Source organism: Ciona intestinalis, chromosome 10 (assembly GCF_000224145.3).
Source record: "Ciona intestinalis chromosome 10, KH, whole genome shotgun sequence".
In the NCBI taxonomy this organism is placed as follows: Eukaryota; Metazoa; Chordata; class Ascidiacea; order Phlebobranchia; family Cionidae; genus Ciona; species Ciona intestinalis.
This window is the reverse complement of record NC_020175.2, coordinates 188,032-211,987: the sequence shown is the minus strand read 5'-3', so window position 1 is coordinate 211,987 and position 23,956 is coordinate 188,032. Positions and strand designations below refer to the sequence as shown.

The 23,956-nt window shown below is 34.3% G+C and overlaps 2 protein-coding genes across 3 annotated transcripts; both read left to right on the top strand.

Moving 5' to 3' along the window:
* The first annotated feature begins 510 nt into the window (after positions 1–510).
* LOC100176362 (E3 ubiquitin-protein ligase CBL-B-B) lies at positions 511–15,941 on the top strand. 2 transcript variants are annotated; one of them, XM_018813741.2, is made up of 18 exons: positions 511–695; positions 937–1,030; positions 1,302–1,408; positions 2,211–2,292; positions 2,769–2,974; positions 6,031–6,187; positions 8,238–8,359; positions 8,819–8,956; positions 9,941–10,166; positions 10,481–10,611; positions 10,764–10,854; positions 11,171–11,299; positions 11,855–11,925; positions 12,322–12,406; positions 12,806–12,878; positions 13,335–13,408; positions 13,698–13,903; positions 14,260–15,941. In XM_018813741.2, exons 1-18 carry the CDS (start codon positions 607–609, stop codon positions 14,633–14,635), a joined length of 2,457 nt encoding a protein of 818 aa, XP_018669286.1. In that variant the 5' UTR covers positions 511–606; the 3' UTR covers positions 14,636–15,941. The 2 variants fall into 2 exon arrangements, with proteins under 2 accessions (XP_018669286.1, XP_026692188.1); XM_026836387.1 differs by lacking the exon at positions 8,819–8,956.
* Positions 15,942–21,162: 5,221 nt separating this feature from the next.
* LOC101243518 (ankyrin repeat and LEM domain-containing protein 1-like) lies at positions 21,163–23,160 on the top strand. Its single transcript, XM_004226524.2, has one exon. It carries the CDS (start codon positions 21,600–21,602, stop codon positions 22,506–22,508), a length of 909 nt encoding a protein of 302 aa, XP_004226572.1. The 5' UTR covers positions 21,163–21,599; the 3' UTR covers positions 22,509–23,160.
* The last annotated feature ends 796 nt before the right edge of the window (positions 23,161–23,956 follow it).

The window sequence follows — 23,956 nt, the reverse complement described above, 5'->3', positions numbered from 1 at the left end:
CAAACTGTGTAGATAGATTTCTGTCAATAGAAAGTACGAATGTCCAGCTGAGGTTCTTAATTAACTTTCACCGCGTGTTAACTCCAAAGCTTTTGTCTTAACTGCGGAAACGGAAAAGGTCTAGACACAATGTGTTATATCCGTGTTTAATAAGACAGTTACTTTCCTAATCCACGGACGTAAACGTCATTTAGTTCCCATAATGTTAGTTACAGTTTCAGTTGTTTGGCTTCGTTAGTTGTTACGTAATGGTTTAAGACTTGAATACAATAACGTTTTACTCCAATGTGAATGAATTACGACAATTGATAAATGTGTGTAACACTCCAGAGATCAATACCATCACGTCAGGCGGCTTTTTTACTTTTTGTAGCAGTGGTTTTATTTTATAAATTAATTATTCCTAATGGGCCTCCATTTGTATAGTTATGTAATATCAATGCAATTTAGAATTTGTTTTCAGTTAAGTTGTTTTATGATGCAGAGTAAAACAGAAAAAAGCCTCACACAGTGTTACATTTTGTAATGCTTTTATTTTATAGTTCCACCAAATATAGGAAAATCATAAGATCATATTTAGTGTTTGTGTAAATCTGTATAATCAGCATGGCAAGTGGGGCAATGAATGGGAACACAGCTCAGCAGAGGCATGCACAAAGACAGGGGCCTATACGTATTCTAAACCATTTCCGAGGGTGAGTTCTTCATAGGGTTTGAGTTATTTTCTGTTCTAAAGGGCTCAGAGTCACTCACAACATGGCTTATTCCTAGGCTACATTTTGGTGACAATGTAATTCCATAAGAAACTAATATACCATTCAAGACAGAGAAAGTTAACCTTTAAGATATTGATGGCCAGGGAATCAGGCCTTTGCCCAATATCCTCATGCATGTGCTAGTAGTTCTCAGTAATTTACATTGATGTTATTAAAACAGATTTTCCGATGCATTAAATGATGTAACACCTCACCACCAGCGAGTTACCATAGACAAAAAATATATCGAAAAATCATCAAAACTAATGGATAAAGTGAGTAAACTAATGCTAATAAATGCCCTTCTAATTAGAAGTGTATTCAGAATTGCCACATTGTTATTTCGATTCTATTTACTGTTTTGTTGCTAAAATGTTTATACAATTCACTTATTGCTTACTCTCACCCTAGCCTATTGTGAAAACCTCATACTTATGTTTATAAGAGTGTAACCGCACTGTAGCAATATCACTCTTGTTGTTGATAGTTAAATTAACCTGATGCATATGATTTGCTTTTATATTAAAACGGACATGATTTGTGCAGGTTGCTAAATTTTGCCAGCAATCCAAGATGAATTTAAAGAACAGCCCGCCTTATATATTGGATATATTACCGGATACATACAATCACCTTAGACTTATAATGCTAAGGTACATTAAAAAAATTGTTCTTTTGTTTGGGTCACAAAATACCTATAATACCTTTGTGTAGTGTTTCTATAGTGAGTAATGTGTTTAGTATTTTAATCACACACCTATTTATCAGACTTATTGTGTCATGCTTGTATGCAACTGTAAAAACTATATGACCTCTTTTTACTCCGAGTAACTTTTCCCAATATGTGTATATTTTGAACTTAGTTAATCCTCGTTTTTCTGCACAATCTTGTCTAGAACTATGATATGAATCATACATGAATGGTTCTATGTTGTTTACTATACACAACTATGATATTCACGAATGCCTTCATTTTACTTCAGCAGTCATTCTACCTCATAGGTATCTAACTTTGTATAAATTACGTAAACAACAAACATGAGATATCTTGTAGATGTTTGTTAATAAGTAAGATCATAATGGAACACATCAACACATTACAAATAAAACAGTCTTAAGCCATCAATTTAATGTTATTTAAACCAATGGTGCCAAACTACCGTATAATTATTTGAATAACGTGTCTGGGCTGGCCAGACATTTGTCTACAATTACTGAATTAATTAAAGCACATACAAGATAATATACATATAAGTATATATATATATATGTATAACATTTAATATATATATATATATATCTTTATTAATTTTCCATTATAATTTAAGAAATCTGTTTTAACTATATGAGTATAGTCCTACAGCGAGCCATGCCAAGGAATATTGGATGTAGACCATGTTTTGCTCATTACTCTAACTCTCAATAAAATAAGCTATTTATATCTATGTATTATAGATATGAAGACAGACTGCAAGTGTTGAACGAATGCGAATACTTTCGAATTTTTCTTGATAATTTGATAAAGAAATGCAAAGAGGTAATGTGTGACTTGTCTATATAAGGGTGATTAAATGCAATACAATGAACGTCTGTGTCACTCATTGTTAATTTGAGCATGTCACTATGGTTGGTTTCACACCATTGAAGCTTAATGCATGACATGTATTCATCCTTACTCAACGTAGCTCTCATTTATTATTTTTTGTAGACTTTAACAACAACTACTTCTATAATTTTAGTTCATCGAATAAAGTTAAAATTTCATAAATTGAACCACAATTTTTTTTTAAATTTATTTTTTGACACGTATTCTTATAAATGTGTTTTTAAATTAAAGGTGTTTATTTAAATTTTAAGCATATAGTAACGTTCTATGTGGTTAGATAAAAAAAGTTTTAAAAAAAGGAACAATATTGTATATAAAAAAATAAACATTAGGATAAAAATTACCTAGGTTCTATTTCAGTTTATAAAAGATGTAACATCTCTATTCTGTATCATATCCCACTACAGGCCATTAAGTTATTCCGTGAGGGCAGGGAACGAATGTTTGATGAGAATTCCCAACAACGAAGAAGTCTTACCAAACTATCCCTCGTATTTAGCCACATGTTAGCTGAACTAAAAGCTGAGTTTCCCGATGGTCGATTTATTGGGGAGGATTATAGAATCACTAAATCTGAAGCTGCTAATTTTTGGAAAACAACGTTTGGAACAAGGTTGGTTGGTTGGGGGGTTTATGGGATATACCAATATATTGTTATATCGTTCTAGTGGTGAGGATGTGAAGCCTTGTAGTTTCTAGTTTGTTAGGAAACCTGAGACATAAGCCAGAGCTGAAACATTAGTACAGTGTGGCTGAACCTTTATGATTAACTGCATAAAAGTGGTGAAAAAGGTTATTGTGATATTATATATATATGTATATATATATATATTATGGTAAATTTATCAACCTAAGCTAGAGGTTGGATGTAATAATAGTATATTTTGTACTTGATGCTTCAGTATATATTCACCCAAAGACATAATAATTACTATTTTTTGCCGTCCGTATGTCTCCTTGTTTAAGATTCAAGTGTTATACCTATAATTGTAGATTGGAAAGAATTAAATCCATAGCAGGATGTGGTGTTCCGGTAAAACGTGGTGTTCGTAAATATCTAATTTCCTGAAACACTCTCGCGATGTGTTTCATAAAACAAACGGTTCCAAGAATCCACCATGTGTTGAAATCTTCTTTTACATCTTGAGTTTAGTTTATTGTTTCAAAGTTAAACCATGACCTTACCGCAGCTCTTGCTTCAAGCAAGTTAACTTGTATATTTGTGTGAGGGATTCCACAATTAAAGTAAGCTTTAACGGACTACTTTGATTCACTATTAGTATGTTTTTAGGAACTTTTCAAACACTTGCGTGAATAAAACACAAATAATAATACGAAACAGTTTTAATACAAACAGAACAGATAACAGCCCAATTTTTACGATAGGGTTTTTTTCATAAAAAAGGTTTTATTTTAAAAACTAGAAACGTCTTCCGTAATTTAAATAAAGTTAAAATACTTTTTAAATAATTCGAATTGTTTTATTTTACCATTGCAGCATGAGACGCTGCCAGCGATAATGTAGCGTGACGTAAAGTTAGATTTTAATCTTCCTTAACCACACAGATATTAAGTTTGTCGAGTGTTTTATAACAACCACCTTATGACCTTACAAAAAGTAATATTTTGTCGTTTATTCTTCAGTCCATCTGTACATGGCATTATGGTCATGAAAGGTCACAGTGTACTGTACTCATATAGGGTATTTCATGAATGTTATATTCAAAACAGAATCTTTATGGCATATGTTTCAATTTGAATGTTTTTGATGCTAATCTATAACCAAAGTGACCTTTATTTACATTTTGATATTTGAAAATGTGGTTAACAGACTCCACTATATTATACATGCTCACATAGCATAATATAGATTTAACTGGCATTAATCATAAATAGATTAATATGCAAAGCTTAATTTAAATAAAGGATTGCCTGATATTTGATATATCTTGGTAATTGTCACTAAACTACTACTTGTGTATTACGTAAGTCTACCAGACCTATGTTATAAATAATTAATTAAACCATTGCCTACTGCACAAAAATTTAATCTAATTAAATATCTTATATGCAGCATGGTGAAGCGTTATATCATGATTTTAGTTGTGTTGTTCAGTGTATTGCTACTTTCTTATTACAAAAGTACTATAATGTAAAAATAATATAAATGTAGTACGTAACCTGCGACACCAAAACTCAATCAAATTAAAAATACACTAAAATGTCACGTTCTAACCTGCTTTAAGTTGTCATATCATGAAATGAAGTTACAATGTACAAGCTTCCGTATATTGTCATCCTACTCACATCGTATTTCGCTTCCGTTGCAAGGTTTCGGTATTGGTTGCTTCCTTGTTCTAAACCTATGCAACATTCGCTTGATATGGTAGATTGATGTTTCATGGTTTATACACCAACGTTATTTAACAACCGTTTCTCAATTGTGTCCAATTTTGTTTTATAATATTAAAATAAATCGATATCAAAAATAAATGTAGGGTATATTATATATATGACAAAATTGACAATAAAACCCTAGATTCTTATATAAACTGTTTGGCTTATGTATATCATAGCCTACTATATGTAGCCTGTTAAGTTAACAATGTTGGTATGTTGTATGGGAATTATATGTTGTATTATTATGAGTCTACTTAATAATTGCTGCTTTACTTTTCGCATCCTTACAGCAATTATGTTGAGCGATGTTTAAATTACTTAAATATTTGAGGTTTCAGTGATTCATTATTATACATGATGAACTTCTCCCTAAACCCTGTGTGTTGGTGTGTGTGAATCATTCATTGTTTCTATTTAGTTGTGCTTGTTGAATACACTGTAGTAGAACTTGTGTATTAAACGCTTTTGTATTTAGGTCATGCTGCTTCCTTGTGTCATTGGATAAGTTACCTTCTGTTACTGTTAATGTTGTTGTTTGGGTAATGAGAAATTCTTCTCATGTATAAAAGGGGAGTTCCAGATATCTTGTAAGAAAGATAAAGTATCACCACAAATCAATTTATTCTATCAGCATTGTAAAACGTTAAACAGAAAGTTGTTCATTTAATCTTTTTTAAGCTATACATTATATGCCATATGTTAAACTGTAATGTTTTGTTCAACAAATCTATCAATAGACCTCAATTTATGATACATAAAAACTTCTAGAAAATTTTTGTATTGTTCAACTATAGCTCTTGAATACAGGAGTTGAACCACTATTTTAAACGAATGTTCAAACTAACATAATATATTCTCTTCTAATCAGTAGTTACAAAATTTAGTTTTACTCCTTATAGTTTTTGATTAAAGTTCTAAAAGATTTAATGCCTGTGGGAAGTTTCAGTTGCAGACATATGTTGGTTTATATCTTATACAATCCACACTCAACATGTGGAATATCATTTCACCTTCTTCACTTTCTTAAGTGTTCAGTGGTGTATGTTAATTCAGACACTTACTCCCGTCACTCAATAGATAAGGACCCTGTATTTGTAATTTGATCCTTTTTGCTTCAAATTGCTTTTACACATCTGCTAAGCAGTGAAGAACACAACACTTAAAAATAAAATTTGACAGCAATTTTTTTGCTTAAAATATAAAACTTTTTAATTCCCTACAGAAAAAATACTGCAATATTTTTACTCACCAATTGTTTGTTTTCTCCAGAACTATTGTCCAGTGGAAAATATTCCGTCAAGAATTAAACAAAGTTCACCCCATTTCATCTGGCCTTGAATGCATTGCGTTGAAATCCACTATAGACCTTGTGTGTAACAACTACATATCCAACTTTGAGTTTGACGTGTTCACAAGGCTTTTCCAGGTAAGTCGTTATTTATTTATCTTATGGATCATAGGGATCATATATCATCTAACCAGTTTGTTGGGATTTTGTATTACCACATTGAACTTTGGATGTAGGTTTTCTATATTGTGGGTAACGCTGTACAGTGCTTGTCAGGGGACCTGGGTTGTATGCCAAAGCTGGCATATCTTCCAACTATGTGATGGCTATTATAAAAATATATTTTAAATATTTAAGAGACTGTCTTGATATTCTGCCCATTATAAAACTCTCATTTCTCAATTCTCAAACATCCTAATACCCACGTGGTTACTTTGGTTTCCTCCCAAGTTAAAAAGTCTCAGAAGTGTAAAATTTAATTCCATTGAAATATTAGGTTTGTTTCCCGGTTAGGAGAAATGTGCTTCCCATAAACATATACTCACTCATTGTGTGTCAACTCCTAACCTCAGGTTGTGACTTGATTAACTTGGTTCACTTCAGTTCAGTATGGTTATACCACCTTATAATCCTTAGACATTCAACCTTTCCTGGAATTGCTAATTCCACTGATTATATAACTCCCTATGTTGTTCTAAGGTTTTATTTGTTGTTATAGTCAGGTAATTGATCCAGATATGCTGTAATAGTTCGGCAAATGTTCAGATTTACGCACTCATTGCTAGTTTGTATGTTTTATCGAGAAATTATCCTGGTTTCAAAGAATTTGTGAAAATATTTGGCCGAGGTTTTGGATTACATGGTTGTACGTCATTAAATTAAAATGTGCGTAACCACATGTTTATTTTCATCTCCTATCAATACACCACAGGTTAATACATGCTTGCATAATGATATATAATACTTTGCCTATTGTTGTTGGTTGAAGGATGTCTCATATACATAGCAGTGACTAGGACAGTGTTAGATAAACATTAAACATGCATAACTTTTGTTTGGTTTGGTCGTTTATATCTTCGTGGGTGGCAACTTCATGTCTAACCAGGGTTGTCACTCGTTCTAGTGCTTTAAATATATATAACAAATATTCGGTTCATAATTTAATATGACCTGGCTGTTTTGTACAGTACTTACTATTACCCTGTAAGTTTTGCATATTTTAATCTAGATAAAAGTTGAACACGTTACAACAACAATAATATATATATATATATATATATAATATATCACATCACATTATTTGGTCTTTCATTCCTGTTTTTAGTTACCATGACTAATATTTTAAAACAAAGGAAATTCATGCATTGTGTGTTACTACGTAGATTAAGTCATTTTAGTGGATTACGAAATTAGAATGAAGGTGATATGACTCATATGTGTCACATGAAACCTTTCATACAGCATAGAAGGAAGTGCCCGCTATACATTTACCCCAACCTTTAAAGGTGTATCTTGTGTGTTAACATCTTGTACTTTTTAGTATTATGTTTCAAAGTCTGTTTTTTGTACTTAGATATTTCAAAATGTAGCTTTTTTATTCTTTTATAATATATAGTAATCTGGTATTCTGATTATACATGTTTTGAGTTATAACTTGTATATGAACAGAACAAAAGCTGACATACACCATACACACTATATATTGTATATATATCTATAATGTGAGGTTATGTATATCATGTGTGATGTCATAATGATAATGGTCTACTTATTGTGAGATACACTGTGAACTCAATTATAGGGTAGGCGATATAGATCAATATATTTATGCAGTGTTTGTTTGTAATTCTTGCTTGCAAATTGTGTTGCCAATGTTATTATTAATAGACCAATTTAAAAATGTTATAAATCCCGAAAACAGTTTTAAATTACACTTTAAAAGATTTATATGCACATGCAGTCATGCATAAATTATCACACACGTCACACGTAATCAAATTATTTCATATTTATATGTAAATCTTTTTTCACATTTTATCCAAGTACGCTAAATTTTTCAAAATAGTCCCAAAATTACAGTTTTGCTTTAAAACCACTGTGTGCATATGCATTCCTACATGGCATGCATAAATTCCCAGGTATGTAATCACATTATTGCATATGTTGCATAAACTCCCATCTATTGCAGCCGTGGTCAAACCTACTAAAGAACTGGAACATGCTTGCAGTCACACACCCAGGGTACATGGCGTTTCTAACTTATGATGAGGTGAAAGCACGTCTGCTTAAGTACATCCACAAACCTGGAAGGTAATTGTGTTTGTTTAATGTTAACCGTGAAAAAACTTGTTTCATTACACCTTGTAGTTGCTCCTGTTTATTTTGCCGGTTAATTTGTAATTGTTTTGTAACAACCGCTACAGTTGACTCATAAGTGGATAAGTTAAAAGAGAAAAGAAATTTCTGGATTTTGTAACTACAAGATTAGGCCAAGTTACTTTCATTTTGAATCACTGAATAGAATTGCTGGAAAATTACTAATTAACCTTAAGTTACATTATCCACACATTTAATTTTCGTCTTCAGCCACATACATTCATATTTTTGAAGTTAGGTCTCTTTCAAGCGTTGGGTAGACTTACTTTATATGGGTAAGGTCCTTGTCAAGGACCTGGGATTTAGCCAAGATTTGGACCGTTTGACTGCCATACATCCATTCTTATCCATTTCTGTATTTTGTAAGAAAACAATCAAATCTTTCCCATCCAGTTACATCTTCCGATTGAGTTGTACAAGGTTGGGACAATGGGCGGTTGGTTATGTCACAATGGATGGTCAAATACTTCAAACTATTCCTCAAAACAAATCTTTGTGTCAAGCATTAATTGATGGCTGGAAAGAGGGGTTGTAAGTTTTCATACAATTTACTTGACACGTATTAATATGTGACAACTATATGTAAATGTAACACAATATTCTTGGTAATGCAAATTAATGAATAGCTTGTTGCAGTTGCTTTGTACATAACCTTATCAACCATATGTGTAATTGTACGAATAACTTGTGTGGTTTTCAAACTGTAATATTAGTGAACCCAAGTAAGACATTGCTTGTTTAACTGACATAAGAAATTCCCCAACAAGGTTTAAATGAGTTAGAAATGACATTAGTCATTTAAGACACAACAAAATGTCTGCAAAAGTGAGTGTGTTAACATAAGAAGTTTTTACCTGCATAGTTACTACTTTTATGTAAAAAGTTAAATTAAAAACAGAAATTTTTTTGAAAACCTTTTTCATTTTTTTTTCCTGGGTGCGCTGGTGCATGTAACTTAACTTTAAGTATAGATATGTAATTTGTGTATTAAGTAAAAGCTAATGTTGCAACACCATACCACCCACTCAAAACTTACACACACCCACCCACACCCACCCACATTATAATATACACCATAGGAGAATGACCTTACCACAGTTGTATTGTTAAAGGGGTTTGTGTTATCTTGTGCCTAACACCCAAGTTTACCCTGGTGGTAGAGCTGTCTATGCTTATGAGTATAGTAAAGTGTTTTGCATTTGTCACATTAATCATTGAGGTTTGCTATGTTTGATGACTATAAGTGTAGCTCCATACAACCAATATCACCTTAGATTTTGATAAAAATTAATATACATGACTAAATATAGTAAGAAAAACAATTGATCAGTTAGTTGTTTCCTAATGGTCACCAAGTCAACTAATGGTCACCAAATCAACCCTGTCATTAATCAATGTTTTACAAATATTGGTGTATTTTTAGCATTGTCGCTCCAGGTTCTACCAAAAATCAAAAAGCCTCACAATTGGCTCCTATATTTACAACACCATGATTAATTTTCTCCCCATTTTTAGTTATTTGTTCCCTGATGGTCGACAAGTGAATCCTGACCTCTCTGGACTCCTGGAGCAATCAGAGGATGATGAAGAGCACATAACAGTGAGCCAGGAACAATATGAGCTTTACTGTGAGATGGGATCCACCTTTCAACTTTGTAAGATATGTGCCGAGAACAATAAAGATGTGAGAATCGAACCCTGTGGTCACCTCATCTGTAAATCGTGCCTCGAATCATGGCAGGTAAAAGTCAATATGGTTTTGTTTATTTTGTGGGTTAAAGAGATTTGCTGTAACTTTGACTTAATTTTTTGGCATAAATTGGAATTATGGAAACCAGCAAAATGGGTATTGGTTTTCTTTGAAATTTTGTTCTTTCGGGAAAGCTCACTTGTTTCTTTGACTTTCTTGGCTTTTAAATAAAATTATCTGAAAGCATGGCAGGTTAGGATTATGTTTATTTAAATATAAATTGCTTGTAGTATATTATGCTTGGTGGTTGACTGTGGCATGAGGTATCATCTAACTAGCAACCAACCAACCACAAACACTTGCAGGAAATGGATAACTCAGCTTCACCTACTTGTCCGTGGTGTCGATGTGAAATTAAAGGCACAGAGACCGTGATTATTGAACCGTATGAATCAGAGAAGAAAGAAGAAGAAGAAGCAACTGGAGATAAAACATGGTATGTGCAAATATTGGTGATTTGTACAATGTGTTTTAGTCTGAGTAAAATTATCCTAATCTTTTATTTCTGGAGCCCCTTCTATGCTGTTTAAATGTAATTTACTCAAATATTTATGTCTGGTCACATGGTACGTCTTGCTTTCACTTTAGTAAAAAAGAGAAAGAAGAAGAGAAAAAGGAAGAGAACAAAGAAGAAGAAGATTTGTTCGGAGAAATTGGGGTTTCTGTTAATAAGTTACCAGTAAGTAGTTGTTGTTCAAATAAAAATATCTTAGGTTCTATGTTGATTAATTGCTGTTAGTATTGCCTGATTTTAATTTAAAGTAAAATGGAAACACAGTTTGTGATTTAACATTTAAACATTAGAAGTTGTAATAAAAATGCTGTATAAACCTGTTTTTAAAAACATTGTTTTATCATTTTATTTGAAATGCAAAAATCTAATTAAAAGAAAAATAATTAATTTTTTTTACCCACTTTCAAAAAATAATTAATTCTTTTTTATCCAATTTCAAAAAAAATTTAATTCTTTTTCACCCTGAACCTTATTTCCACAGACCCCTACCCCTGATGCATCCCGTCACCCCCCTTCACCCAACATGCCCCGTAGACAACCCCCACAACCCCAACCTTCACCCAGCCTACCTACAACTACAGCACTTAGCCTACCTAATGATGTGGCAATCGTAAGTAGATTATTATGGTTTGGAAAATTCCTTGTGAGATAATATTCTTGTATACCTTCATATTACGGGCTCACGTTTACTTAATTTTTAAACATCTGGGGCAGTGGCGTAGCCAGTGGGGTTTAGAGGGTTGCAACCCCCCCTTTTAAACCAAAAATTAAAAAAAAAATTTTTTGATTAAAACCTCTCCTTATTTGTTTTTCTGGCTGCGCCACTGATCTAGGGTGACATTGTTAAAATACAATTACACTCATGATTGTCAACTCCCTGACAGCCACCATTTTTAACTTCTGCTCTTTTCCATACATTTTATCCACAGTGGTTTTAAGAGCTTTTGTTTCTCGCCTATTTTCATAAAAATAAAAAAATAAAATAAAATAATCACCCATAAAGTTACATACATGGTAACTCGTAAGCTGGCACGAGGTGTATGAACACCCGTGTTATAACAACTGCCGTTTACCGTCCACGCGAGAATAAAGCCAGTTACATTCATTCATTCATTATATTATGTTTTGTAAATTAATTTCAATTAATTTATTTTCCCTCCAACAGAAAGGAGCGAGTCCAATAATTCCCCCGCGACCATTATCACAATCCCCATTACTTACTGACCGTGCTACAAGGTTGGTTGATATGATATAGTATTGTGTGTGTGTGTGTCTTTTTTATTCGAGCCACACATGGTCACTTAACACACATACCAATCGGTATACCTGTGCGCTGTGGTGAAAGTGATTTAATGGGAAAAGATGGAAAATCTTTTTTTCCTATTTTCTGGTCCCATTAAGTAGTAAACAAAGAACATTCAAAGAATTATAAAACCCCATTCTCAAGACTCCCATAGACGGTTGTTAATTGTTTAAAACCCGATCACAATATTTGGATATTATGTGCTAAAGGACGTAAGGTATCCCATCTTTCCCACCCTACTATACAATGCCTCCCTAATACATTAAGGCAAAATTAATGAAATATCGCTGTCCAGTATCATAGTTATCATTGTTGTATAACAATCACAGAAGTCTAGAATGGAACGCACAATCATACGCTGCAATGAGTGGAAAGTCATTGACAATGGAATCTAAGAACGGGTTTGCTAAACAGGTAATGTACTTTGTTTACACTCAACTTGTTGTATGCATTTAATACTAGCAACCAAAATATTCTATTCTGTATTGGTGAGGTTTTATTGCCAGACACGGCAGGGACTTGAGAATTTATCCAGAATTGGCAAATGTTAACTCAAAGTATATTTTAGATTCAGAACACCTTTATTTAACTTCTTAAATGCATTTAATAAAAGTAACCAACCTACAATATTTAATATGGTTTAGATAGTTTATGACAAGGGACAGGATATGCCTTCAGTTGACATATTACCTAACCCATAGTAAACAGAAGGGATACGCCCAGCCCAGACTGTTTTTGTTAGAGCTCAGCGCTTGCCGGTCCCAAGCTTTACGACTTCAGCACATTCCTAGTAAACATTACTTTTACACACAGGTTCAGAAACGAGAATTTTCACCATCACAAAATAGAAGGAGACCCGTCAGTAACGTGTTTGATGGAGTTCCTTGTAAGTTATTTATGTGGTTGTTCCTACAAGGGATAATCTAGTTTATAATGTTGACATTCCACCTGCTAAAGCCTGCATATATATGTTTGATATGTGATTATATACGATATATATTTCAATATATTCATATAAGTAAAGTTGGCAAAGGAATATCATGTACATAATGAACCCCACATAATCATCTCCTTATGTTAGTGGTAATGGAAAGTTTTTCCATTATATCTAAAAGAGAAATTCGGGCAAGAAAATAGAATGAAATATTGTTCCATCTTCCCCCACCCTACTATATTAAATAAATATTAAAAGAATTTAATTTTTTTATTGTTGGTAAAACATTATTTACTTCACATAATAATTTTATGTGTGATCATTCAATAACACTTATAATTTTCAACTTTAAACTATCTAAACAAAGTAAGTTGGATAATAAGTAACCACAACATATGGTCCCAACAGCTCGTGATCGAAGGTTACCAATGATGGCGGGTGGACACAGGAGTCGGGACCACAGCCCTCAATCTACCTCGGGGGTGAGTTGATTGGTTTCACCCATATATATATATATTCATATCAACTTAAAATAAGACTTTAGGTTGCTAAGAATGAAGTTTATTAACTTAAATAAATGTAACTTATTTATCCTTGCGCGGTCGGACATTATAACAAGTGTGTTCTGTTTCTTACACCTCATGCCTGCTTACGAGTTATTACATATGTTTTCATTTATGTTATTTTGGTGGTAATTTTTTATTGCTGGATGTTTGTTTCTAACCAAGTTTTTCCTTACAATATTGTTTAACCCCAATCTATTTACCCTAGTCATATGAGGCACCCGAAACCCATGTACCCCCTCTATCAACCGATGTTTACGACTTTGCTGAAGATCCTCTCTCTCCAGCGCCCCCAGTGGTCAGTCGACCACCACTACCGAACAGTGTTGCCGGTAATCGAACTGGAAACACTGAGGATAGCGAACCAAGTGCTCGACGTCGCGTACCAAGCGATTATGACTGGATAATGCCGAGGTAATTGTAATCTCATCCCACACTTGTATGTACTATATATGGGTATGGGTGTGGTCTTTGTTAAAGAAATTTTCCATTTTTTGACACCATACTGCTTATATATAATTATGAATGTGAATTGTTTTATCTTTGCGTGGCAGGGTAAGATAGTACCTGTTTACTTGTTAGCTTGCGGGTAACTTAGGTGTTTGTTTTTGTAACACTGACAATGTAGACAACCTATTAGTGATCATTGAGTTTGAATCATATCCAATAAGTTTCTTGCCCAAGGACACCGATCAATATCAGTGTCGAGCATGAAACCTAGTTATATTTTAGAAATTATTATTCTTGTATAACAATATATTTGATTACAGACCAAAGACCGATGCCACGCCCCCAACCAACCTTGCGCTCTCATTGGCCGATACCTCACATCCCATTATTACATCAGACACTGCCCCGATTATCCCACCCCGCCCCTCACCCTCCCACCCATCACCCCTGTTCGCCACTGCCCACGCAGCCCCAGCACGACCCACAAATAAATGGGGAATCACCCCAGACCCCAACCCTTGCCCCGAAATCCCACCAAGAGGGGGTAAAGCAACCCCAGAACCGGTTTCCGACCCTTTATCCCTTGTACCCCCACCTAGGCCCCCTAAAACCACCACAGCACCTCCAATTCCACAACGTACACTACCCCAACCCCACAAGACAAGCGCCTTCCGACCCCCCATCTCAGCATGTTGACTTAGATTGCGAAATAGCTCGGCTTATGGAGCTCGGTTATTCATTTGACGACGTCAACCGTGCGCTGTCGATTGCCAACAACAACTCGGCGGTCGCCGCACAAATTCTTCGCAGCTTTGTCTCCACTTTCACTTGACCAACCACACAGACATCATATAAAACATGGCAAGCGAGACAAGAACTTAACACTCGATGGAGCAAATCTCTCGGATATTTCTCAGGAGTCTGTATCTGCACTCACATGACGTCGCGAGAGCTTCTTATCAAGTTAGGGTATTCCCCCAAACCGAACCTTCCAAGCTTAAAATGTTATTTCCATGAGCTATTAGTCGTGTACAGCGTGGGATAGACACACCATTTCTTCAAAATATCAGCCTAATCGCTTACATTGGCCACCAAGTGTACAATACGCTGTACAGGACGTTTTCACTTGTGTATCAATTCTTATGTCATAACAACAAAACGATTTTAGTTAATCAGCAAAAATTTCCATGTTTTTTTTGTTAAACTTCAAAATATGGGTTTAGTATTTTATTTTAAAGCTTTCAAATTCAACCACAAAAAGTTAACTTCAAATTAATAAATTTACTTTAATTATTAGTTTAACATTAATTTGTGTCTCACAGAAGAGATTGGCATTATTAAATTTTCATAAATTTTACATGATTTTAAAAATAAAGTCATTGTCATAATTATATCAGTACAAATCAAGCGATTAATATACATTTCATTAATAATCGATTGATATCATTTTATTTGTTTTTGTAATATTTCTCGTATCTTAAATAGATGTTTTGTAAGCGTTGCATATTCCTAAAGACAGATCTAAAAAAACATTTGAAACTTAAAATGTTTTTTTTAATTGTCTCAACTTGTTATTACTTGTTACTTTGTGACTTTTTGTGCAATATATATGATTTCTATTTCCTTTCCTGCAGTTCTCTTATCTCCTAATGTATATTACGCAGGAAATCTCCATCTTTTTAAGCATGGTTGTATTTTATCTGATCATGAATAACTTTTTTTTCACGAAACTTTACATTTTTCACAAGCTTTCATGATCATGATACTAGTCCAAAAGTCATGAGCAACTTCATAAAAGTCATGAATTATTGGGGACTTTCCTATACTTTTCATGAGCCATGAAACTCGTGATATTTTTCACAAATCATGTATGATAGTGACATTTAAACAGCAATTGTACTCGGGTCCAGGTTCATGGTTTTTCTTCATTATTTTCCGTCCCGATATTTTTGTGAGTCCTGGTGCCTTCTATCAATAACATTCAAGTTTACTCTCGTAATAACTTTGTGTAGTTTGCTGGTTTGGATTTATCATGGCTTGGCTTACGGTTTTGACACACCATGTGTCCTGCAGTTTAAGTTATTTAGATAGGTGTCTATTTATGAAACGCATATGGTGTATATGTATACCTCATGCTGACTGTCAAGTCAAAATATAGGTTGCTTGTAGCCTAGTGTCAGAAACTGTCACGCACGGCTTTCACGGTAACGAAGTTTTGTTGGATTCTGACCTGGAAGTTCTTACAACAGACGTGGCGCACTAAAGATATCCAAATGGGTCGAGAGAATAGACTTTTCTCCTAAAGTGACATTTTAAATTTGGTTTCCAATCAAGAGATAATGAACAGCAGTACCATAGATTCGCGCCTGCCTCTAATCCAGAGGTAAAAGGTTGAAGCCTCGTCGCTGCTACCATTGTGGGCGTATGTGTCCTTGGGCAAGACACTTAACGGCAGTTGCTCCAACCCAGTGGTCACTAATGGGTTGTCCAAATTATCAGAATACATAACAAAATGAAAAAATCCTCCAAAAAATAATCACCTTAACATACAAGGTAACATTCATCTGAAAAGGGCAACTTTAAAATATGTGATCAGAGTACATTTTGCCAATTATATAGTAGCGTGGGGTAAAATGGGACTCAGGGTAGAATGACAAACTTTAATTAAATCTCCTTTTACGGATAATGATTTAATGATGCCCTTTTCATTTAATAATCAAAATTAACAAGGATTTAAACTGCTGCTCCTTACGCCGTCTGTTATATGGAATATTACGATTTTATATTTGCTGCTAACTATATTTGTTTTTTTCAGGGCAGTTTGTTGGTTAGAGACCTATATAACTACAACAAATAAAGTGAATTTCAATAAAACAGATGTCAAATTGTGTAGCTCATGTTTTATTCGATTTAGAATGAATGAATGATTTTGTGCGAAGTCTATAACATTTGCAATTTAAAAGCAAGAGAACACGAAAGCAACGATAACCCATGATAAGTCAATATTATTCCAAATGATTAATTCTGAATATAAGTATATATATTTTTACTTTAGCGCTTTTTTGTGCCACCTAAATCACAGGTGGTTATATGGCCGATTTTTGATTCAATTTAGTAACCGTTTTGTTTGAAATAATCTGCTCGTTTTATAACGTCAGTTGAATAGTCATTGCCTGTTGTTCCCCTATCGATCCCATCAGGTGATCGTAGCCTACATTGCCGATCCCAAAATTGTACGCTGCTATCCCTCCACGCAGTTGCAAGTCAGGATACCACTTAGGAAACTCATTTTCCACTGCTTTCATTGAGTTTCGCAGAGTAGTATAGCCCCCTGGTTTATTTGCTCGTTAGTGTAGGGTTCGCCGGTCGAGAAGAACTGTTCGACGAAAAAGGATCTATATGACCATTACGTGCTTAACAAGACCAACTGTTCGACAAACAAAAGAACAAAGCTCTATTGAGTGAGCACGTATTAAACTAATTAGCATAATATTAATTAACCCTTTTGCTACTCGGTCGACAAAGCTCGATCAAAAACAAACCAGAAGTAACCAACAAAGCGGGTTTCAGTCGCCATTGGTGACTGTGGAGCAGTATAGGTAGAATGCATTTATAAATATACTGTAACTCGAGAAAATTCATGATGTATGAGGATTCTGTGATTGATAAAGAATATATGTAAATCGCTTAGTACAACTCCTGTACCATGTGTTGACTTGTAAAGTGTTTCGACAGATCGCATGACTGGAAATTGTGGCCTAACGGTTTGGGCGCGTGCCTGGAACAGATTATAGCCTATGAATGTCCCGATTTCGATCCTCGCCCGGCGTAACAATTATGTTAGTTTTATTTTCTTTTAATAATAGATATAGAGACTATTACTGTATACACTTTTATTTAAATTTGCACAATAACGTAAACAAAGCCAAAAGTTACCGATTACTGTGTTACTAACGGTTTTCCGATTTATGGCAGTTACTTGACTCGCACACAATGATTGACGTTTGTATTAATAAATATTACCAATTAAGCGGTTACGTATTGAAAGCACTACTCTTATACAGTATTATGATTTATCGTAATTGAAAAAATATTTTTAGTTTATCATAATATATGTTTAATATTAAAAAAATTCTTCAAATTCACGAAAACAAACGTTTTTAAGTGACGACAACACGAATTATGCTGTAGAAAGGGTTAAGTCTTAATGTTAGGCTTGATTTAAATTGCTTGGCATAATTAGATTATGAGCGTGTAAACGAAACAGTTTCTTTGACGTTCCGTACTTTTGAAAACTAAATTTATTTGTAGCATATCACAGTAATTTTGTAATTGTGCTGCAATAGTCAATAAAATCGCTCAATAAAATGTTTCATAAATACTAAATGGACCATGTAATAAAGTGTTTAACTACTTGGTAATACGGTTTAGGTCAATGAGCGAGCAGATTACGTATTAGTATCCTATAAAAGATATAAGTGCGATGTACGAGTTAAATAACCTATATTTGTTTAGTAATTGACAACAATTCAAAGAAACACATTAAAACACACGAGGAATTGTATATAGCGATTCGCACAACAGGGTTATTTTACCAATTCGAAATCACACAGGGCAAGACGGGGCAGTTTAAAATCCTTTTTATTTTTAATCAATAAGTGAGTTTATTATTAGAAATAAATGCTATACGAAATAATATTAAATGCTTTGAAAATCAAGTTTGAACATTCTTTTTCTTGTCCGTAATGGGTATTGTTCGAACATCAATTGATAAATATTGTATCCTACAAATTTAATGCATACTTCTCTATGTTCTATTATTTAATATGATTTTCGTTACCGCCAAGTTCGTAGCACACGTGGTGCTTGATGCAATTAACTTTATTTACAAACTCAAACCCCGATCCGTAACCTCATTGCTACACATGAAAACCTCCGCCCAACCCGCCGGGGATTGAGGTTCAATTTGCATAGTTCGAACTTAGGTGACTGCGAAGGACTGAAGGTATATAACCCAGCAATATTTAAATATTGTGGAGAAGTTTGGGGTAGGTAAATAGTTTGTAATATGTGATGTATTAAAATCGCATATTGATTTTGTTTTCGTATCCCCACAGTAAGTATTACGATTCGGTTGCAACGTGGCGGAGAAAAGAACAATGGCCTTTTGCTTCGTTCCGTTTAACGAACTTGAATAGCTTGGTCTGTTCGCCCTGCTGACAATATATACAGCTGTAGCCCGCTACGTATGGGGTGCTGGGTTTGTCGCTACCCCTTATTTTGATAAGTATTGCTTTCACGGTCGTACCAGAATTGCTTTTCTAACAAACCATTAGCAAACGCTTTTTGTGCTCGTATTAGCAAACGCTTTTTGCGCAGTTAGGCTATATAGCCACCATGGTTATACCTAGCGTTGGAACAACTAGACTTTAGTTATTCTCATCGTTAAATAGAGAGTCGTAACAATGTATACAGCAAGTCACCAATTAAAATAGATATGAGGCAAAGTAGGTTTAACAGCCACACTTTTATTCAAGTAGTTTTTACCCTCAGCGTATTTTTAACGACTGTCGTTTTGCGAAGAGGTAAATAAAGTCATATTCTGTTAAGGACAGCAGGGACGTAAAAGGACGCTCCGCAGATGTGAACGTTTGAATCAGTTTAATACAGACTTTCTACTATAGTGCTTTACCGTTTAACTTAATGTTAGTAGATTCAAGTATTAAAGTTTTGCTGCTATATACTTGCTAATGACCAGCGACCGCAATTTTTGTAGCTTTAATGTCATATTAACTTACTTTCAGCTAAATGGTATGTTGGAAAACTTAGTGAGATAAGGAATCCACACAACGATTAATGCCTGGACCAAACTATTTCCATTTAAGTGGGGACGAATTGAAAGCACTACTCTTATACCTTATTATCATTTATGGTATAAGAAACATTTTTAGTTAAACATCATATGATTAATATTAATTTATTTTATTACATAATTACCGCGTGATTAAAGAATACATTCAACCTACTGCTACAGGGTCACAAATGATGACCGAAACCCGCTTTGTTGGTTATTCTAATTTGTTTTTGATCAAGCTTAGTCAACCGCTGTAGTAAAAGGGTTGATTAAATTTATGCTAACTATATTACGAGCTCACTCTTTAGAGGTGTGCTCTCTTGTTGTTTTTGTTGTTGTCGTTACCAATCACTCAGCCATCACACATCATTAAGGCGGGTTAACACTAGCGCCGATGGCTGGCGATTCGAGAGAGTCTGGCGATTTTCTGACGTCACTTCCTCCATCGCTAGCGATACGAGCGACAGAAATTCGATTAGAAACAGTTTCTACTCTGCCGATGATCGCTAGCGATGAACGGCTTTGGCGCGAAAAGTAACAATTTAAGCGTGAACTGTTACGCTGTAAATTAAACCGTGTAGATAATTTTCGAGTAAATATGAATGTAAATATGAATATATTTTATTGCAGGAATACTATATTGTAAATTTAGCGTAATATTATTGAAAATAGCGTTTGTTAAAGTGTTTTGCGACTATTGTTATAACCAACTTCATCAAAAATGATTAAAACAGTTCAATATTACACGGGCGTGTTTAATACACAATTACTTTGTAGAAAAGTGATCAAATAAAACCAAACTATATGGCAGATATAACATTAGCCAATTACTTGACAAATTCGGCATCTGCGCTAATATTTTTGAAAGTCAATGCCTGCTAAACGAAATTATATTCCTTTCTGGGTATTTTTCTCTGTTTTTATCGCATATTTACGTTAAAACGATTAAATGTAATTTCCAGCTTCGCGCCAAACAGAACAGGATACCAGCCGATTTTACGTTTGTGTGTGAATCCTTTTGTCGGCCGACAATCGCTCTCTCCCATCGGCAGCGCTTTTATCGCCCGTAGTGTGAACCCGCCTTAAGTCTCCTTGAGTTATAATACACGAATAAATGCATTCTACCTACTGCTCCACAGTCAGCAACGACGACTGAAACCCGCTTTTTGGTTAATTCTGGTTTGTTTTTAAATGAGCTCAGTCGACCATTGTAGTAAAAGGGTGAATTAATATTATGCTAATTAGTTTAATACGTGCTTACTCATTAGAAGTTTGTTCTGTAGTTAACAAAATTAGCCTTATAGCCACGAATTTTCAGTTATATATCTTTCACATTATTGTTTATTCGCATATTTACAGATTTATTTACTAATATTATTTTCTTTCTCTTATTTATCGCAATTTGCAATCAACAATCGTAAATATAATTCAAAAGCATTGCGCGTTTGACTGAATTGGATATAACACCAACAGAAAGAAAAAATTAAAGAAACAGATTCCAGAAGATTACTCTGCCCACGACATATCCTGTAGCTGTATCCAGATTCGGCACAGTAAAAACACCTTTTAAAGTACGAGACCTTAGTTCAAACTGAGGATATAAGCTCACCCGTTGTATCGATATTTGCAGAGCCTCCACAACTTTCAAAATGACGCGGCAAAACTGTTGATTCAACATACATGTTTGTGCGTATTTTCGGACTCTGATGGTTATTCATTTATTGAGCATATTTGCCGATCTACCACCATATCACCCATATTACTAAACTGTCATTCTATACTGCAACTTCTGCAGGTGCCATTGAAATGTATTCGTGTTGGAAATCCTTTATTGAAAGTGACTTAGAGGAACTGTGCGGAAATCTTAGTCTTGATGAAACATTAGACACACCATTACCACTCGAAATTCAACGAATGACAGATGCAGAATTGCGATCGGAACTCATTTCTTATGGAGTTACAGTGGGCCCGATTGCACCAGGCAGAAAACAATATCAAAAAAAACTATTTTTGTACAGACAGAGAGGGACGGGTAATCATTGTTCAAATGTTAAATGCAGCATGCCATATTCACAAGAATTACACCACTTGTTTAATTCCAAACGATTGCCGAGTATTCGTATTCGTAATAAAGATGACCAAACTTTGAGAGATGAATTTGCCCATTGTAGCGTAGAACTAAAGGGAGGTAACACTAAGGATTGTTTTAACTACTTGCTCTTAGATCCTAGGGTTACGAAAAACCTGTCTTCGCGAATAAACCAACTGAGTGAGGTAGACTGCTTAATGATTTTCTGTGGTGCAATATTTTATGTCGGTAAAGGAAAAGGCACAAGAGATTTCGATCACCTAAAAGACGCCATTGGTGCAAGGACACAAAACGAATGCAGTGATAAGCTGCAGCAAATTCTGGATATATGGAAAAAAAGAAAGGATTGCGGTGTTATACTACTCCGTGTTTTCCAAAACGTTGTTTCAGAGGAAGCATGTACAAGAGAAGCAGCAATGATAGCTGCTTTAGGAGTTCCTCATTTGACTAACTGTAAACGTGGGACATGCTATGGTTCGGCAAGCAAGTGGACCGAATCACGCTTACGACATTACGGTGCATTTCTACTTATATCCGCAATGCGTGTACATTTGATTGAAGGTGAACGACAAATTGGATCGAAAGAAATTCCAAATCAACGAAACAGAAGAAAGGTTAAATCATGAATTACTTGTGCTTGACTTATTATGGATTTCTTTACAAAATATCGTGTTGTTGTAAACTGTTTATTGTGTCTGCTCACTGTAGTGTAGACTTATCGCGCTACTTGTCCTTCTTTCTTAGTATTAGACTTACCGTAGTGCTGTTCACTCCATTATAGTAATAGTCTACCAAGCAGTTGTGCTGTATACCTTACAATTAAATTGTGATTTTATGAGAATAGTCTCCCATGAAATAATTAAGTCGTATCCGCAGTGTTGATATTGATTAATGGGAATTATTGGGATTGGGCATTGTGACGTCACTTTACGCGACGAGTTGCAACAATGCTTTCACGAAGAAAAATATTTTTAATCTATATTATTGAGCACGTGAGTGGTCATCTAGATCCTTTTCCGTCGGTTTGTGTATTAATGTAACGCAATTGTTCTAAATCTTACATAAGTGTGCCCTCGAAATTGTTTACTGTAAACTTTGGTGGAATTTCTTTTTGGGGGTTTTGTTTTTCCATCATGCTCCAATCTTTGGATCAATCTTCTTCTCCCCCTCCAAGGCTGACTCCCCCCATTGTACGGTTTGTGTCCTTACGCAGACTTTTCTTCCAATTAGAACTTTAAAATGTTTAATAAAAAGTTATTTACTTAACTTTTACATTGTATCGTCTGTAGGGTGTAATTCGGTCACGCCTTTTATCCAAAACATTCTTTCTTTCTTTTTTTTATCAATAAGCGTGTTTTAACAACTGTGTTGTTTTACCGTTACTACCTGTCTTTTCGCTTTTGTAAACTCTCCCGTTCTTCGTTATCGTGACCGAAGAGACGAAATAAATTTCATTCATTCATTCAGTTGTTGAGCACGTAAGTGGTCATACAAATCGTTTCGCAATTCTTATTTTCAGCATTCATTCTTCAATCTCTTGATTGAAATTAAATCATGATATATATTCATAAATTTTAGACTAAATTTTCAGATTTAAAACCGCATAATTAGCGATTAATTAACGATTACTTTACTGTTTAATCAAAATGTTAAATTCAAAATGTACCTTAAACTTTAAATAAATAATTGCACTGTATAAAATATTTTGAAACAAGAGATTAAAGATCTAGTGGATGAGCACGGCTTAAACTAATTAGTATAGTATTAATTAGCCCTTTATTACAACGCATTTTACGTGTTTTACAAACCGACTTCCAGGTAATACGTTTTAATATCGCAACCCCTACATTTTTATAAAATCGACGCCACTGCTATTATATGTCAAATAAACCTATTAGGGGCAATTTTGAATCCTTATTAAAACCAAACCAGTGCAATACAATGGATTTGTAATGAAAAAACACAAGTTCGACAAANGAATACATAAAATGTTGGTGTATATTACCTTATTACACATTTATTACTTAACTGCACACATATGAAAGCAAGTGTAGCCTACCAACTAACGTGACAT